This window comes from Pezoporus occidentalis, unplaced genomic scaffold (genome assembly GCF_034315485.1).
Source record: "Pezoporus occidentalis ecotype Australia unplaced genomic scaffold, CSIRO_AGI_Poc_V1 ctg103, whole genome shotgun sequence".
Lineage (NCBI taxonomy): Eukaryota > Metazoa > Chordata > Aves > Psittaciformes > Psittacidae > Pezoporus > Pezoporus occidentalis.
In genome coordinates, this window is record NW_026912812.1 from 971,647 (window position 1) to 992,130 (window position 20,484).

At 38.4% G+C, this 20,484-nt stretch overlaps 1 protein-coding gene across 2 annotated transcripts in view; it reads left to right on the plus strand.

Moving 5' to 3' along the window:
* HDAC9 (histone deacetylase 9) overlaps window positions 1-20,251 on the plus strand; it is a 387,421-nt gene extending 367,170 nt beyond the window's left edge. For both annotated transcript variants that reach the window (XM_062616787.1, XM_062616797.1), the window contains exons 25-27: window positions 4,220-4,304; window positions 9,463-9,616; window positions 18,819-20,251. In XM_062616787.1, coding sequence (XP_062472771.1) covers window positions 4,220-4,304; window positions 9,463-9,616; window positions 18,819-18,858 — 279 coding nt within the window. In that variant the 3' untranslated portion in view covers window positions 18,859-20,251. The remainder of the gene's footprint in view (window positions 1-4,219; window positions 4,305-9,462; window positions 9,617-18,818) is intronic.
* Window positions 20,252-20,484: the final 233 nt, after the last annotated feature.

The following is a 20,484-nucleotide window of genomic DNA, read 5'->3' on the forward strand; positions in this document are numbered from 1 at the left end:
TACCAGAACAGGTAAGCATTTCTCTCTCCAAAATTGGAATATTCATGGAAGTGAATACGGCCTGAGATCAATTTTAGGTTGCTTGGTAAACTTGGTCACAATCTCACATCCTGATAGTTAATCTGAAAATAATTAACACTGAGTCCAAGCCACCTTTCAACTGCTGCTTGCACAAACCCGGAGTCCAGAAACTGGTCCAGAAATAATTAGATAGGGTAGGAAACTGGAGCAATGTATGTGCCAGAGGTCAGCATGGTGACATCAAAGTCCACAAGGTGGGCAGCACTAGTCAGGAAGTAGTTTGGCCAAGGAATCAGAGAATATTCCAATACCAAAGTTACATAATTCCTAGGCATCCCTTGGTTTTCAGGGACTGGTAGGTGCTAATGACCCTTTGTGTCTGTGAACTTATTCCTTACTGAAAACTGACTTATATGCTATGTTGTAACAGTAGATCACAAAAATACCTTCCCAAAGTGCTTATATATAAACAGAAAGTGCATAAACTTTCAGAAGATTGTTAACAGAAGAACAGAGAGGACCTGTGAGATCTTTGAACCTAGTCCTCTGTAATCATAGGTTACTCTAAAAGCAATGAAGTCCAGTCTTCTGGAAGCTGATATGCTTCTCGCACAGTGCATCCAGGAAAGAGAGGTTCTAATGCTTCCCCCTGCAACCTAGGCATCCCTGAGGAGCCTGCCTGTCTTTTCCCCTTCCTCTGCTTATGTCAGGACTTTCCATGCTCCTTACATTATGCTTGCAATTGCCTCACTCATCAGTTATCTCTAACTGCACAACAATCTTCACTGACGCTAATCTCGGTGCTTTAAAACATGACAGTGTTAAGGACAATACAGATATTGATAGAATTTCCAGCTCAGTACAGAATGTTGCAGTTTCAGATTCTCTCCATGTTCCCAAGGATCAATTCATATCACTTTCTGGGCACATGAAATTTCCACCATTAATTCCTTCTTCAAACATTTGTTGATACGCCTCTGGCAGACTTTGGCAGCCCAAGTAATTTTTGCCCATTTACATTGTTTTTCCTACTTTGAAAATGATTGGTGGACACAGTTTCTACTTTCATCTGCTACTTTAGTCACAAAAGCCTAATTCAGCCATGTGAAAACTTAGAAAATGTGACCCTCTGTGTCTGGTCCAAACAGTCTTTCCAGTGGTTTGGTTATTTCTGCAGACTTGAGCTGTTCTCTGAAAGATTTCTTTCCTGACAGTGTATTTCCAGTGCTCTTTTCAGCTTCCTTTCTGTTAGCCTCCAGATTTAATAGACTTCATGATCTGAATGCCAATAAGCGTAGGAGGGAAGGTGATGGTGCCATATATGCCAGGTGTAGAGTAATTTCTTTTGTTCACTGTTGGGTATAACTGCTGATTTTTTTCCAGGGACACCCCTTGTGTCTATACAGTCATATCCAACCAGTGGACAGCTGCCAGCAGAAATCATTCGTTCAAATGCAGTCTCATTTCACAGTGTATAGAAATACCTGCCATAAGGCACTGGCTTTGTTTCTGGTGGTTTTGTAATGGTACTGCATTTTGGGCTCAACAGGATATATGATGCAATGAACTTACTTGTGGTGCTTGATAAGGTTTCCCTGATATGGAAGAGGATCCAAGGTCTGTCTGGCTATCACTGAGTGAGGAGGCAGAATAGTTCTGGAGCAGAAGCTCAGCTTGGGATACAAAAGGAAAGTTTTGTGGAAAAGAGTTAAGGAAATGATCAAACATGACTGTTATGCTCACATGACCTATATAGATCTGTTAGTAAAACTAACAGATGGAGTAAGGATTGGGATAATTGTTGTATGTTGTATGTTTTTTCTTCTTGTCTTTAATGATTTATCATCTTATCCTGATTTCTAAACACACATCTGCCATTTCTAAACATTAACCTGATATGTCTAAATATTCAAATGCAGCCTACTTGTTAAAGAATTTATTCTGTACTGATTAAAGAGGTTTTATCGATATATTAGGAAAAAACAAGACTTTTTGGCTCCTGCAAAAATCCAGCTCTGAACACAACAAAATATTCACCTTTTAATAGGGTATTACTTCTAGCTATCTCTACATCAGTTGCTCCCAGTTTAATAACCTCAAGGTACTCAAAGGACAAAGTAAGACAGTTTTCTCACATCTTGCAGTCTAGCAATTACATACTTTGTACTATTATTCATACTGTTATAGCCCAGGGCTATTTTGTCCTACTTCAGGGGAGTGAATTGATCTTCAAAGCCTTGGGAATTAGGAAATTCTCAAAACAGAATCTTAAGCTACAGTTTGCTTCCTCTTCTGTGTTCCTGCACCCAGTACGACCAAACAAAACTTCAGATTTTGTCCTTATGCTAACCAAATGATAGATTGCTTTGAAAAGAAACTAACTGATAAAAGCAAGTTCTATTCATCTATGTAACCCAAGGTATATAGTATTAAGACTGTTTCATGGATTATTGTTCTAAGATCTGTCAAGCTTGATCTGTTGGTGGGCATTTTCATACACAGTTTTCCCTGAGGTACCTGCAAGAGTTACCATAGAATAACCTACAAAGATTGTGATAAAAATGTGGTTTAAGAATTGTAAACTTATCTGTAAATATTATTTCTATTGTAATAGCTCTTTCTGTTCTAACCTATGATACATATTAGATAGCAACAATCTTCCTTTGGAGTTTGACTTCCTTGGTAGACCCAATCAGGTCCTACCAGCACTTCTCTGCACAGAATGGAGTGATTTATGTTATTTGAAAACAAAACATAGTGCTATTGTTTCTAGCCACAAGAAAATCTTCCAGCTGTGATCCCATAAAGGATTCTAAGGAAATAATGACATGAACTGCCTTATTTATTTTAGTTACCAAGACTCCAAAATACTGGTGATATTTGCAATGTCTTTATCACTGACAGGCCTTCACTATTGATTGCAATGGTAGGATTCCAGAAGTTCTGGGATTTGTAGCTAAGCTTGCTTAAAATAGAATCACTAAGGGAGTATCTACACTGCAGTTGCTTCCCACTTTGTATTTTGATCAAAGCTGATTTCATCTAGTTGGTGGGTAGCAATGCAACGGTAGTAACCTGAAGGATGATATGTGTTGGTTACTGAACTATTAACTTCACAGAGGAAGATCCTTAGGTGGGCTTCACTTGACCTAGTTTAAAGTAGACCTAGGCATGCTTAAGAAAGGAGTTCTGTCTGCGTTACAGATGTCTGTTGTCAACAGTAGTTGAACTTCCTTAGCTTTAGAGAGGAGAGATTGGTATTGATACTGCTCTTCCTTGCCCACCTTGACACAGTTGGTATTCCTGTCCCAGCCTGTGCAGACACTGCAGTGAAGAGGAAAAACTGACTGGACTTTAAGCATAGCTCAAGGGGAATATAGATATTACAGTATAAAATGAGGCATTTAGCCCACACAATATTTTACCCTCTTTCTGGGAGAAAATGTATGGAAGGTGGACAAAAAAAGCACATGTGGATGAATTTCAAAATATAGTTTGCTTGGTATATTTATCCATTGCAGGGCAAAAGTAACTGTGCAGTAAGTAAACACTTCCCTCTGCAAATATGCTATGATGCAGCCCTACTCAAAAAATATAGAGTTAAAACTGGCTAATTAAAATACAGCCCACTCTATAAGTAACTTTTTTAGAGAACTCTTACTGCTGATCTGCATAACCATTATTTTATCTACTGTTTTATTTGAAATTAATGCAAACCTAGTAAAAGCAGCTGTGTTTTATGGTTTCCTCCTATAAATCTTAAAATGTGTAAGATGGCTAGATGTAATAACACCAGAAAAATAAAGATAATAGAGTGCACGCTTTGGTTTCAGTGTGGCTTCAGCAAGGGTTTGTTTGGAGTGCCCAGCTGCGTATACACATGCAGTGGAATTTGGTTTGTGAGGAACCTACAAAAATTACACAAATAACTAGCATTTTTTTAATGAATAATACACAGACATGCACCTGTTTCAGAGACTCCATAGATTAGTCTTGCAGCCAATAGAAAAGCCCCTTGGAATTCAATTACATGGCTGGAAAACGGAAAACAAAATCATGGCTATACATTTAGAACTGATACCAGCAAAATGTTAACCAGTTCTTGGGCTGAGCTTTTTCTAAGGATTAGGTTGTTTCAGTTTGTTTTACTTCCCTGTGGTTTATTGAAAATTTATATTATTCTATTCTATTCTTGCAGCTGGAGCCTCTCCCAGAAGATACAGTGCACCAAATCCCCAATATGAATGCAATAGCTTCTTTAAAAAAGACCACTGAAATTCAAAGTATGTTTCTCAGTTTGGGTTGGAGGGTTGGTGGGTTTGGGGTATTTTTGATTATTAATTAATATCATAGACATTAATCTATTGGTTCAAAGAAAAGAGTGGGCAAATTTTTTATGTATAAATGAACATTCTGTGTCTAGTTATGTATATGTATATATGTTTTTATTTTTGTTTATTTGACATCCCTTTCTTCTTGCTGTACGTTTAGCCCTGAAAAACTAACCATTTGAAATTATTTAGAGCTCTCTGATTCCTGAGTATTCCCAAATCTTTCCAGTCCAGAGTACCTTGGATGAACTAGATGTTTGTCAGTGAGGGGCAGGAACCAACAGGTAAATGAGAGCTGTAAAAAAATAGTTTCTACAGATTCTGTGCAACATCCCCCGAGTTACTCACTTTGAGATGTATAGGAGCTTGAGATAAAGTTAAAAAGCTCAAAATGGGCACTAATTCTGTGAAACAATGCTAACAAATACATTACTTTCTTCAGTTTCTGATGCAGCTGGTACTTGATCATTTCACTTGTGGGCCCTGACACCAACCCTTTATTAGCCAGATGCTTTAGGGCATTTGCTCTGGTCTCACTGAAAAATTTTCTCTGCCATCAGCTTCCTTAATCTAACTGAGCAGACTTCCCTTAAATTCCCTAATCTTCTGCTCTCTGCCATTTTACTGAGGCAGTGGAAGCTTCCTGACTTCTGCTGTTTGCTGACTCCTTAACAATAACAAATGGATAACGAATGTTTTTTTCATCTTAGATGAATCACAAATAATTAGTATTCAACTACATGAAAGAAATGCAGTTTTTAAAAGAGACACCATGCATTTTCCACTGATCATGCAGTATTCAAACTGATTTTAATTGTAAAGTGACAAAGAAAATTTACTGTAGGTATGTAATTCATCTTTCACATCCAGTAGTCACCTAGATATGCAAGTGTTCTGAGTAAATCACCTCTACATGATAAATTCCAGTCAGTCATTTTTGCTGAGTGGTATGTCCTAAGGTAGCTCATGAGTTAGTGTCCCTGTTAATAATCTGCTAGTTCCCTGTTAATAATCTGCTAATTATATGGGAGAAATCACCAAATTAAGAAATTCGTGTACGATGCAAATGATAGTGAGGACAGCAAGCTGCACACATACCACAGACATGAGGAAAGGATATGTAATTCTGTTTGAAATAAAGCGTGTATTTAATGAAAAATGGATCAGAAAAAAAACAAACAAAAAAAAAAGGGTGCATTAAGAAAAAGAAAATAATTTAAGCTCTAGAAAGGCATAGTGTCTTACTAGAAATACACACAAAGGAATTCCTTCCTTCACAGAAAGAAGGAATAGTTTTAGGAACTATATAAGTTTATGCCTAAAAACATAGTCCAGAGCTCCTGAAGAGGGGCCTAATTTTGCCACACATTGGTTTGAGGTGAACTGGTACAGTCATGGCAGTCCAGATGGATGAAACCTAGGTCGATCTGCTTAGGTTTGGAGTTATTTATATACAATAGTCTCTCTTTTCTTGCAGTTATTACTTTAAAAGTTATGCATACCTCATTTTGTCTGGGGAGACCAAGTATTAGAAAGGAATATGCTTGGATGACAGAAAGGAGTATTGAGGAAGTTCAGGACAGCTTTATGGAGAACACCTATTTAGATGGAATTAAGAGAAGCAAGTACATGTTGAATATTATAGGGAGTTATTAATGCTGAAAAGCATAAAGCTGTCAAGTACCACCTCAAGAGATATTGAGAAAGCTTGATTTATTTGGATGATTGTTTGCATGTGTATTGGGTCTGTATGTCTGTGATTCAACTTTCATAACAAATATTAGCAATATTTTAGACAAAACCAAAAGTCCCTCCTCTTTCTTTGTTGCAAAGATACAATACCTACTTAGACAATGAGAGGAAACAACTTTTTTTCTAGCTAGAATGGAATCTGTATAAATGTTTTGTATGTGACAGTGATCCAAAAATCCTTTGGAAATGTAATACATTTGGAAGTAACAGTTCCCACACCCATGTAATATGCTATTTCTAAGCAATCCTGTTCATTGGCTTGAATACCACCCCCAAGTATGGGCTTTTTTTGAAGGAAGCCGTGGTATAGCATGTCCAAATCTATCTGTGAAAGGCAGTTACAAATGCTTGTAACAGTGACAGAGACATTCATTTTTATTATTTCCTGGTAATAATCAGTAGTCTCACAAATCTTTGAGGGAGTCTTAAGCACATTTTCATGCTGGAAGCCAAAGCATACCTAGAAGACTGATTTGGTTTCATTGTTTATTCTTGCAAGCCACGATTGCTCAAGTTTTGTATGAATGAAACCAGCAGTATGCTTCACTCTTTCCCCTGAGCTCCACCAAGTTCTTCTCAATGAATGTAACAGGACTGGTAGAATTTCACATTCCAGTATGGCACAGTAGAAATGGCATTTTCAGAGATGTGAGCAGTTTGAGGCATATGCTTTTTGAGTTCATTTAATTGCCAATACGTAGCATACCTAAGGTTTCTAACAAAGCTCCTTTGCAGCCTCATGCTGTGATTGTCTCTCTGTTCCACAAAACTTTGCCTGCAAGTCGTTTGGCTGAACATGCATGGAAGCCCTATATGTAAATGTAAATATTGTCTCGTATAAAAAGAAACTTGCAAAGCTGCTCTGATTACCAGAGATGTTTGTAAAGTACAGGTTTAGAATCATAGAATAGATCATAGAATCTGATTTCCTGATTTTAAATTAAAACCGACCATTGCTTTTTCACAAGCATCAGAATGCTCTCTTTGCATGAGGTACTCATGGCTACCTGGATGCAATTACTAACTGGAACAGCTTTAAAATTTCCTCCCACAAACCACAAACACCCTACCATATACTCCCCTTCTCCAAGACCCTCCACTGTGGCATAGGTGCTGCCACCTGCTTCCTGGCCTGACTCTGGTTTCCTTTTCTACCGCTGAAATCCTTCTCATAATACAATTCTCAATGCAGGGAAACAAGGAAAATCATCAATCGCTTGGGTGTGATTGATAGTTAAATGGGCACAGAGAGCCCACTAATATGCTTGAACTGGTGCTGAATTTTAGTGTTACAGGAAAGTTCGGATTCAGGGGACAGCTGGTATGCGAGCCTGTGTGCGAATGAACGAATGTGATGTAGCAATCCTCACTGATGCCGTTTTATTGTTGCTGCAGGAGGGCAACACAGTGGTAGCTGATTACTAATATTTTATTTTATGAATAAGAGCCCTTGAAAACTCCAGCAGTGAACATGGGTTCATTTCTTTTATAGGCAAGAGGGGGTATTATTCCCATGCCCACAGATTTGATTTTCTTGCACATCTGTTTCTGCAACAAAAACCCCACCCACTTTGCAAACATTTAGCTCATAAATTATAGGGTTTGAGTTGGGTGTGTATTGCAAAGACTGACTTTTGCACATATGATCTGTGAGAACGTTGTGGAATGCTCATATAATTTTTTGCTTTGTTTTAGTGTATTTTTTTAATGAACAGAGACTATGGTCACTCAGCAAGCTAATAATAGAACATTTTTGTATTGTTTTTACAAAATCTGCCAGGCTCCAATCATTGAGCCTACTGTTACGTACATAACTTTTTAGCTGTGTCTTTCATGCTTTTGGAACACAGCCAACCTCCTAACATTTAATCTCAACTTTGTAGGATACTTAATGCACTTTACGTTTTATCCCCAGAAGGTCCCTGTTATTTAAAGGTTCTGCTAACTACTCAAATGTGCACACTATTACAGTTCAAAGAAACATGCTGGCCATGCTCTCTGCTTGTTCTTGCAGACTGACTTGGGCTTTCATCTTGCAATGATGTTTTTGAATAAAGACATTTTCAGGCTTTATCGACAGCTGCTTTCTCACTGGAGGGAAAAGTTCACCTTTTGAAAAGCCTGAAAGTGTATTGAGAGCTGTGTTACCAAAGAGGGAGTTTTCAGCAGCCTTTGTGCAGCACAGGCAGCACCACCGCTGGCCTGGCCTCCCAGCTGTCAAAGCCTCCAGATACCCTCTGGATAAGCACCTCAACTCAGCCCGCCGCCCAACTGCCAAAATCCTCCTTTTAGCCCTTGGAAAAGTCTTCTACTTGATCCCCTCTCTTTCACAGCTGTTGAAACCCTCTGTCTAATTCCCAGATAAGTACCCTGATTCAACCTTTGCAGCTGCTGGAAGCTTCTTGCTAAACACTGAATAAGCTCTGGTCCAGAGCTCCCAGCCTTCCCAGTTCTCCAAATTTCCAGGTGTCATCCACCTGACAATTAGTGAGTGCTCAGTGGATTACTGAACTGTAAGAAATACATATCTAAATTCCTAGTTGTTCACCTGGTTCCCACTAATTAACCTGTTTCTTAATTGCACTGCAGTAGCAGACCATTTTATATGTGGACCATGGGTTACTTGCCATTATTGTTTGAGTTGCTTGAGAAGCTTCTTACTGTCTCTTCTCTTGCAGGCAGAAAGCTGAGAATACTCAGGCTTTTAAGCCACTGCTGTGTTTTTACACAGCAAACCAGAAAGCTCTATTCCGTATGACATCTGGCAGCTTTTCAGCAACAGCCAGTTCATATACGAAAGTTTTAAATAAATTATTGTTCTAGTATACGCCCCGAGGTTGGAAGAGAAAGAACATCCAGGACTAACAAACCTGATTGTTCTGGCAACATCAGTCCAGGCTGAGCTGGCATTTCTGACTTTTTTCCTTTTCAAGACACTGCTCTGTGAGCACTTCGTACAACAATGTTAATTTTTCTAGCCCTATTTGCTGTATATGCATCAACTGTCTGCCGTATCAGAGCTTCTAGGTATTAACCCTGCCCTGAACTCCCTTCACCTTGTGCAGATAAAGCCAATAACCTGTCTGACAGTATGTGATCATTAGTCTGCGTGTTACTCCTCCAGTTTATTACCTTCTGGGGAAGGTTATGACACAGCCCTTGGAATGAAAGCACTTTCCAAATTGGCATTCTTAGGTTCAGAAATATACCTCCTCACTGCAGTCTGAAATTTCAGCTGTGCTGCTTATACCACAGTGATTTTAAATTATAATCACTCAGTGTTGAACTAAGTGATTACTATGCTTCTACCACCATGCTAGCTAAAATTCCAATGAATTATTATGCATGTTTTCTTTAGGCAAGTACTGGAAGTCAGTGGAGCCATACTCTGTGCCAGTGGACTGTGCTCTGGCAGAGTCTCAGAAACGAGAGAGGGAGGAGACAGAAACGGTATCTGCTATGGCCTCTCTTTCAGTGGATGTTCAGCAGTGTATCCCTCAGGAAAGCAGCAGGTAAGTGTATGCAATTACTGTAGAGAACAAGGCTTTCACTCCAGGCAAGTAAGGTGAAGAAGACAGCCAGACTAAAGGTTGTTTCAAAATTAACTGCTAATTGAGGTACCTGGAAGTTTTTATCCCTTGATTTGAGTTCTCTCACTTGACCACTGAAAGCAGAGATAGTCTATGCTAGCAGATATTTTCTGTCATGTGTCATTTTTATTAAGGTCCATGATTAGTGCAAGAACCTTGTTTTCTCCCTGTGTCTAATGCTCTCTAGTAAACAAAAAGCATAATATCCATATGAGGAAAATAGATATGATCAAGTTTAATTAACCATATTCTTCTCATTGGAGGCTATTCAAAACTGTTCTAATTTTCTAGGAAGGCATTTAACACACATTCAGATAAATTTAATAAGGATGGACTTAAATCATTATTAAATTATATTAGACATGCATTAAAAGTTATTTCCCTGGAAGCAATGGAAAGGTGCCAGTGTAAAACTTAAAGCAATCCTGACAAGGATTAAGGCCAGCATTTTCCATGTATCAAAATGAAGGTACACCAGCAAAGAGTGAGAACGCTGTTTTTTTTTCCAGCTTGTCAGCCGCTTTTTACATTAATGAAGATTGCATTCAATTTCGTAATTTGAGAAAATGATATAGCAATTGCTGTTGTGGTTTTTTGCCAATAAGAGATTTTAAAAAATAAAAAAAGATAGACACCCAATACTGTGTCATTAAAAAACAGTATTTCTTCAAAGAGCTGTTAAGAAACAGAAAGGCTACTGCAGAAGTTCTTGGAGTTTCCTATTTACTTGTTTTAAGGACAAAGTTCCCTGGCCTTCACCAGTAGAGGAAGACCCAAAATGCAGTAGAATCATTTGGTATCCATCACCCAGAGAAAACAGGGGAGGGAGGAGGAAAGGAGAAAAAAACCTTATAAGGAGACTCATCAGCTCCCTGCAGACCGCAGAGCAGAGCTGTGCAACAACAGGAGAGAAAGAAGGGAGCTCTGGGTAGGCAGAGCAGTGGTAGGAGTGGAGCCAGAAAGATCCATGGCTCCTACATTGTGACAGCTACTTGTTTGATTTGGCTCTTACCTTCTTCATTGGCTCTTTAATCAGAACTGACCTGATAGGCATGCAGGGAACTTGAATGGTGGTAAAAACTATGGCTGCGTTTGGGACTGAATATCTTTCACAACAGTGGGAGCACTCATCTGTCAATGAGTTAACAGACACAGCTCAAAGCGACACACAGGGCGCACAGATAGCTAGTGAAGTATTTACATAATTACCTTTCCAATTGTAATTAGATTTTAATATGCTATGGCTATTGTTGTGCTAATAATATTGCAAACAAATCCATAAAAGCTTAGCGAAGAATCCATGACAAGTGGGAGACATATTTTAGTTTTGTGAGAGTGCTAATCAGTGCTCAGCTAAGGAACAATTAAGTTTTGTTATATAAATTTGTGACAAGTTATGAGACAGAAAGGTGCCTGCTCTTGTGTGGGTAGCACTGAAAGATAAAGAATTTTGGTTCAAGTGTTGGAACTAATGCAGTCAAACAAAGTAAAGCTTTAAATGTTTCTGTGTAAGGGTATGTTTAATTTTGTGTATTTTCACATTGCTCAGAACAACCAAGAATTGTATTTATGTGCCTCCATTCACTTAAAACTACAGCCATTGAAAGTAACTGCTGATCCTACATGATTTGAAGAAAATAACCTTTTGGCTAACACTGCACTTAATTATTGTGTTTATTACTTGCCTAATGATAACCTGTGACAGTTTCCATCCATTCTGAAAATAGCATTTCAGGGCAGAGCTGAGAGAAATTTAAAAAAAAAAAAAAAAAAAACACAACCAAAACCGGATGTACTGAAATGTACACAAGTGGAATTCATGTGGCTGCCAGATTCAGTACACTTCATCAGTTCTGGACTCTTATAGGGACCAATCTGTCATCATTAATTGTTCTGTGGAAAAATGCTTTCCTTTGAAATATCTTTTGTGGTGCTGCTGAGATTTTTTAGCAGCTCAAAAAAAAACCCCTATGCACGCATGCATTCCTGTCTGTTTCCACATTTGTAACCCCCAAAGAAGTCACCCACAGCCAGATTGTCATCAGACAGCACAACGTAAGTGCTGTCCCAGTGGGCCAAAATTGGTTAGGTTTTCTGAGGCTTCAGGACATCATTCTCTTTGTTATCTTCCTGCTGAATGAAGAATGTAAGGAGGAACATGAAATAAAATATGGTAACTTTGAAGGTCTGATTTTGAGGGTCCTCTGAGCTGCTGGGAGACCTGAGAGGACCTGGCTGCACTTTCAGCATGAATGTAAGTCCAGCATGGGATCATAAATCCAGGGACTGATTCTACATTGCACACTCTAGTTTCATGCCAGTATAATTTCATTCATTTCACAAAAACAGGCTGTTAATTTCATAGGCATATACCAATGCAAACTGCAGCAATGTAGTGTTGGTTCCAACTCTATGTTTTCCTATTTATTATGTTTGTTGTAATTCAGGACCAAGTATGCAGTGCTCCTTCTCCAGCCTTTTTCTGTGGCAAACTACCAGGCTGCAGTTATGTAAGAGCTCGTCTGGGCTCTCAAGCCATCTTAATACAGCCACTGTAGGTGAACCCTCCTTTCCCCATTGTAGATGTGGGCCACCTGCTGAAGACCTGTTGTAAGCTTTTGCATTGTGTGTTTGTTTGGGAAAGTTGCTTGTGACAGGAAAGGTGGGATCAGAGCAGAAGGCACCATGGCTGACAGGGCAGGCTGAAGGGTTCCTTTGTTATTCCAGGAGCCAATTTACTTTCTTTAAATTCCCACCATGGTCAGCCAGGCTGATAATTCTGGCCTGCATCTCTAACACTGTTTCACTGAACTGATGGTAGAGATCCTGTTGACTTCAGCTTGAGATGGTCAGTCCTCCAGATGAAGAGAGCAGCAACAAGAGTCTCTGGGGAAAACTCTTGCCACTTATGTTGGAGGATATATTGGTGTTTGGAGTGAGATGACTCACTTTAAACTAAGATTTTGGTAAAGCATCTCTTTTGCTGGCCAACTCATATCTGACTCATTTACCACTGATGAATAAAGGATAAAATGCTCCTGGCTAAGGCCCATCTTAAGTATTTCTCTTTCTTCCTTCTTTCTTTCTTTTCTTCAAGTGACAGTGCCAATTATTTTTTATTTGATTTTCTCTGGCATGCTAAATGAAGAAAACTGCGAAAAGCTGCTGCACTTTTATTTTACCAAAGCAGAGCTCTACATTTTAAGGTCTGATTGAAACTTGATTATAGACTTCAGAAGAAAACAGATGCAGAAAAAAGTTTGTGGATAGGAAAGAAAACATGCATGATGCTAACACAGATTTAAATACAGATGCAATTAAAGGAACAGGCATGCCCTATAAAACATTTCTAGCTACCATAACCTTTGTGTGTTGATAACTCCTTATTCCCTACATGAGATACGGATTTAGCTGATTAGAATTTTGCTTTGGCCAGACATCTGTTTCAGAAGTCATGCTATGAAAATATTCAGTACAGTGCTGTCCCTGATACATGGGAGCTTCCATATGATTCTTCTTAAAATCAAAAAATAAAAGGGTGTGGAGGGATATCTATTGCACTTACTATTTTTACAGCAAACAGTAAATTTTGAGAATGACATTTATCAGAATTTGACTTTATGGCCCTTGTTCAGATAGTTAGAGATTTTACTCAAATGGAAATGAAAACAAAGTGCAATCTTTAGATATTACTGTTACAGAGCTACCAGTTGCAGTTTCAATCACATTGCATTATATTACATACATTACATTACTCTATACCAGAGCAACTGGTTGGACCTTGGGGAACAGCTAGCCACCATCAGAGTTGCGTGTTGTGTTTGTGTATCAAGTCATAGAGCTTCTCTTAACATTTAGCTATTTGGTTATCCACTTCAGCTGTGCTGAGTAACCTGCACCTACCTGGCATACCCCACAGGATCTGAAGTCACAGCCAGGATCAGTTGCTAAAGAACAAGGTCAGGTTTCCCCAGGTCAGGCTGCAGCCCTGTCTTGCCCAGCTTCCTCTCATCCCCCAGGTGGGGTAGTGAATAAGGAAGAGAACCAGGAGCAGAGGAGTTTGAAAACAGGCCTTGCCCTAATGGGTTGGTAGATGTCAACAGCTGTATCTGACCCATGTCATTTAAAGCTTCCAGGATACCTACCCAGGCATAAACTTTTCAAAAGCTTTTTTAAACCAGCTTACACCTTTGGTACTGAGGTAGTGAATCCCACAGACTCATCAGGCATTACTCTAAACTTATAACCAACAAATTCACTGGGGAATCCCTAGTTCTTGTAGCAGTATTCTTACTCATAGTCTCTGCCCCATTTCTGATTTTAAATGCTTCAGCTGTCTCAAGACTCTGTATTCTTCCTGGTATGAAAATAATTTCTTACCCCTGATGATTCTGTGCCTTTTGTAGTTTTCTTTGAGATGGAGTAAGAACTGCATACAGGACTCCAGGTGTTGAACACACTATCTTAAAGATATTTGTTTTGCTCTCTGCTCTCCTACCATTAATTTCAAGCTCTCAGTCATAGCCACCACTGTGTAAAAACAATTAAATCTGTCCTCCCTCCTATTTTGTGCATTGTTAATTTGCCTTCTTTTCTATTCAGAAATGGTGTTAGGGGCTTTAGAACTGACCAGTATCGGTAGTTTGTCATCATCAACAAACATTATCACCTAGAAATACTGACAGTCTGCTAAGCCCTTTTGAGATGCTCTGGAGAATCCCTCCATAGTAAAAAATCACAAATATTATTACCTGTTTCCTACTTTTGATGGATTATCTACCTATGAGAGGTCCTTCTTTCATTACCTAGGTTCCTCAAAGCATTTGGATAAAATAGTTGGAAGGTTTCTTTGTGCAGGGATACCACTTGATTGCTCTTCTTTCATTTCCTTCAGAAACTTCTGACAAATTTATAAGGCTCGCTTTCTTTCTAAGTGTTAGGACCTAACTCTTACCCAAATTATTGTTACCTAAATGCCTAGTAATCAGTGATTAAAACTGATTTCCACATACCAGCTTACTGTTATCTCCTGCAGTTTCCAAAAGGGGAATTGAATTTCTTACCTTCTCTACCTCTTGTATGGATGCAAAGTTAAGCAGTAGAATATGCTCAGTAATTATTTCTTTAGCAATATCATAATCGCATTCCCCTAGAACACAGTGGACGAATATCATCTGCTTTTAGCAATTTGGCAATGTTTAATATATCAGTTTGTTCTAAGTGCTGATTTAGTTTAAGATTGTTCATCTGCAAACAATAAAGTCTCCCTGACACTTCTCTAGTGAACACAGATATAAATAGTTCATTTTGCTCTTGTGGTCTACCTTCCTTGATGCTCCTTTTATGCTTTGATCATTTCTTCTGATGTGCTTTGAAAGATCTTTTTGTTATTAGTTTTTATGATTTTAACATGTTGCTCTTCAGACTCCTTTGGCCTGCCTCGTCAAGGGTTTACATTTATCTTGCCAGAGTTTATAGTTTATTTAAATTGCCTTATTTGGACATTGCTTCCTCTTTACAGAGTATATGTGTTGTAACCTTATTCTGGTCTTAAACTATGATCAGTTTTACTTTTAGTTCCTTTTACTTTGATCCATACAAAGTCTATTTCTACTAGGATATACACTTACTCAGGATCTCTTATATGATGCCTTTAGGCAGACACTCTGAATCATCTTCATGGTATAGAAATGTACCTCTGTTTCCCTGGCTCTTTGCTACCAGAGATCACTTTTCAATTACAGTGTTATTCCCTAAAACAGCTAAGTTAAGTTAGGAACAGATTATGGCATAAAACATCCATACCGTGCCAGAAAAACTATCTTTTGTTCAGCAGTTTCTGTGACTTGGAAACATATCTTGAATTTTTATTTTTATGCGTGTGATGATGTAGCTATGAGGAATTTCTGTAACTCTAAAAATAAGGTAAGAGAAACATTTGCTTTTTTGGATTATGTACAGGATTTATCTTAATTCTTAAATATTAAGTTTTTAAAAGTGCAGATATGAAATATTTGAAATAATATTCTCATAATTAATATGGTTGCTGTTTATTCTCAGATGCCACAGGATAATACTTAATATGCCACACATTTTGCCAGATTCTATCCATATGGTAGGACTTTTGTCTCATCCATTTCTTTTGTTTTAAGGTTTAAATGGAATAATTTTGATTAGCATTAACTTCAAACAGAGTACTGCAGTCTGCCATAGTGGGAATTGTACATCTAGAGAACTACAGATGAGCACTGTTTCCAGCACACCAAATTAAGCAAAGCTAAGAGGCCTCCGCTCCTAGGAGCTCGCAGTCCAAACGAGCCACAGTGAAGCCTTAATGACTAATCACAGCTGTGTTTCTACAATTATTACAGTCACAATCGATTGTCTTTCTAAATCTGTTGACTGCCCAGAATCAGTCCAAATCAGACCTGAACTCACAGCTGCGCCTTTGAGGAACCAGTTAGAGCATACAATACAGCATGGGTTTTTTTGCAGGTTTTATGTTTTTATGCCAACTTCTTGTCAGCTACAGGAAGAGTGACTGAACGGATGTAACTAACAGTGACATAACTGAAGTAACATAAATTTGGCCTGTCAGACTCTGCCCCCTCGATTTCTACTGTTTTTTTTTGACAACTTTTGATATCATCAGAATGGCTATATACTGATTCACTGCTCGAGGTTAGGGGGACTACAGTATTTTTCTCTCTGTACAGAGGGAAAAATGGGGCTCTTTGGTACTAAGAACCCCAAAACTTTACTGGCTTTCACAGAAAACTCAGATGTAAGCTGCTATCCCATAAAAATGTATATTTTGAATTATTAGCCTTTGGATAGATTCAGTGACTTCTCTGACATGAATAAAATGAAGTTAAAGCATACACATAAGTCTTCAAGAGGAGACTGGAAAAGGGTCTTAGAGTTGCCACACTGAGAGACAACAGGTGGATTCACCAGGGCACCCTAACTTCCTCCTCTCTTTCTGCATAGAACACCTTACATCTGCCACTGGCATAAAAAAAAATATTCTAATGGTGCTTAGGCTCTGGCTGATGCAGAATATTGGCATATGGTTAGAAAATATTGGAATATATTAGAATATGGCACTTGAGGTCAGTCGTGTCCCTCAGAATTACCCTCACCAGTGGAAAATTGCCCAGGACTAAAACCCTGAATAAGATCATCTCTCGGTTGTACTAGGGTCATGAGAATGTCGGTCCCAGAAGCCAAATACATGTGAACAGATTGATGCACATACTGCTTCCCTAGATCCTTATAAATAACCCCAAGAGCCACTTTCACTCTAGAGGTTTTCCAGAGCTCCAGTCCTTCCTGCTCTGACAATCTCTAATTGAAATCTATTGACAACTATGCCTTCTCATTTGCTTACTCACAGCCCAACTTAAGAGCTGAACTGTTATCTGCTTTCAAGTTATCCCCTTTCCAGACAGACTCATTAGGTCCTGGATGTTTAGCAAGGGCTTATTGCACATTTGCATTATGCCAGAGGACATGCAGGTCTTCCAAATGTGGCTGGACAAAGTGGAAGTGTGTGATCAGCACAACAGCAACATACACCATCAGTATGAATCCCCCACATGGTGCATGATCCTTTATCAAACCTGAGGACATCAGCAACAGGCTGGGCTCTATCCCACCCTGGCTGCCACTGTGCGGTCTCTGCTGCAAGCCAGAGCAATGTAACAGGGGTAAAAAGAAATGCAAAAGGGATTCACCTTGCCTCTCAGGAAAGAGGGAGCTGCAGTGGGTACTGTACGTAGGGAACATTCTCCACCGTGTGGTGGAGCACCAAAACATTTGAGATTTATAGAGTAATAATCTTTTAGGGTCAATAATCCTTTGGAAATTATTAGTCTGAAAATATCTTATTTTTCACATATCATTCATCTGACATATTTTTCAACATACTATCTGTGATCATTCCAAATCATAAAAGAATAACCTCCATAAAATCATTTAAAGGCACACTGCTAAATTTTTCATTGGGAAAGACTGTAATAAACTCCAGATTCATTTAGAATTCTCTGGCTTCCTTGCTGAATAAATTACCAAAGCCCATGCAAGCCCCATTAATTACTTTTTTTTTTCATGGGATTTCACGAGTTTGTACTTTCTGAGGGATGTTTCACTAAAGCCAGTTATTATACTGGCTTACAAGATTTATCCAGTAAATATCTTATTTATTAATTTGCACTTATTTTTTCTCTACCCTCATTTCAAAATTGCTTGAAGGGACTATTTTTTAGGGAGGTCTTCAGCTCATTTGTCATAGGGTATTCTGCCAGACTCAGGTGAAAATTGGTTTATGTCCAAATTCTTATGCCCTTCAACAGTAACTGTGATCTCAGGAGCTTCCCATTTTATAATTGCCAGGATAATCCTCGGGTACAATAGCTTGCCAGATACAAGGAATTATGACACTTTTTTCTGGCTCAGTGTATGTCCCCATTATTGGTTGTTTTAAAGAGCTCATCTTACCTAACCTGATTATTACCCAGAGACTTTCAAACAAAAGATACATGTATAACCCTATTTAATATTCTTAATAGATACCTTCTCTATGACAGTGACCTTGCTGATTGAGCTCAGAATTTGGTCCCAGAAACTGCAGGCAGTCAGGCAATGCACTTCTAAATTCTCAGAATCAAAAATCAGAAGGCTGAAGAAGAACCCCAGAGGAAACATTGCTAACAACTAGGTTACTAATAAACTGTTTTGTTGTAATTTTTTATCCACTCGAAAAAAATAAATACATGTATTTTTAGTTGCAAAAGCTTGTAAAATAAGTATCACAGCTATTTTTTTCATGAAATTATTTGACTCTGTTGACACAAAGCATGTACATTTCTGGACAAAAAGTTATAAAATATTCTGACATATTTTAATATAAACAGGAACATTTTCAGTGATTGCTTGGATCTAAAATGTTTTTCCACTTGACATTTGTTTATACTTCCTAGGAAAGAAACTCTATTTATGGATAACTGAATAACACAAATAAACATCAGAGAGAGCTGAAAAATCAGCTTTGATTATGCATGAAAATCTACAATGTCATTGTGTACTCTTGTGCCGTATTCTGATTGCCTGTTTATTTTTACAGAGCTGCTGGCGAGCCCATGGAAGAAGAGCCAGCCTTCTGAAGTGCCAAGTCCTCCCTGATATTTCCTGTGGGTGACATCATTGTGTATCCCCCAAAAGCACCCTCAGACATGTCTTGTCTGCTGCTTGGGTGGCACAGATCAGATGGAACATAAACACTGGGCACAAAACTGAATAGCAACTTCACTTGTTCTTTGGATGGACTTGAAAGGGCCCTAAAGATTCCTTAAATATAACTGCTACAATTCTAGAGTTACAGTAAAACGGGCTTGGGAGAAAGAGTCTAGAGCATGCTTTTTATATGCTGTTTGACCCACTCACAACATAAATTGTGAAATAGAGTATTACAAAATTCTATATGATAGATTATAGATACAAGAATTCCAACAGCCAGCAAAGTGCTCGGTGAACCCTATGAATCACTTTCTGACAATTTTTACTGGGTAATTTTTTTCATACTGTGTTAAATTGTTAATAGTATTAGTTTTCTTCACTCTGTGTAATGAAAAAAAAAAGGACACCTTTATTTTATGAGCCATTTTTTAACCCCCTGTCATGGGTTCTTAGACGAATAAGTGAAAGGTGTGTAAATTACAATGAGGAAATTTAGCTAAAGGGAAAGCACTTCTTATTGTACTATAAATCCCCTGAAGTACTGTGCTTGTTGGTGCTTTACTTTCCTTTCCCTTCTTCCGGGCATCCCTCCCCATTTCATGTAATCTCTTCTATCGTGAAAACACATTCTAAAATGAGTGATCTTCTGCCTTTAAAGAAAAAAAGTGCTGTACCCTCTGTATTTGACAGTAGCTCTCACCATATGTGCAGCAGAGATCAAGTGTGGATGGCTTTTCAAATGTGTTTTTACTTTGTTCTGAAATCTTTCTGCATCCTGACTCTAAGAGCAGCGATCTTCAGTAACTGCGTGCAGTTCATCTGAAGCTCAGGTGTTTCTGTGGAGGTTGTGTTGAGGGTGTTTTTACAGGTTGTCATGTGGATACAAACTGATTCTTTATATAGTCCTGCACCAAGAGAACTGATGTTGCTTAAGAAGCTTCTAACGGTTTATGCTTTATTTTAGCTCCCCAAAGTGCAGCAAGATCTCCATGCAATGTGACTTTAGCTGTTTAATTCCATGTTTGAGAACGTAACATAGTTGTGCCTTTAGCTGATAATGAACGCTTAAACTGTTACACGTGTTGCCTTACCGTCAGAGAAAGAGATAGGGCATGTATGTAAGACTACTTCGAATGAACAAAACTCTGCTACAGCAAATTTTATTTTGTTTACAACTTTCTCACCTAATGAACCCTTGGAGATACCTTGAAGTATTCAGCTTGCAGTATTTGATAGCTCTCTCAGCGTTTAAACGCAAGTGATGTTCATTTTTATATATTTTCCAAACTCAAAGGATATATTAAAGCCATAAGTGAAGACTGTCATGCTTTTTATTCTGAAATCTGAAAGGAACCTTAATTAAAGCAAGATTTTGGGGAAGGCCATGATATGAAAGATATGGAACAATATGGTTTCATTTATAGGCATACTCAAACCTGTAAATCAAAGATGAAAGATTTCACTCAAATAGAATTATATAATTCTCTTTTGTTATGCAGTCAGACTATATCTTTCATGCATTTGGGTTTGTTTACGATTAGCATTTTAATTTT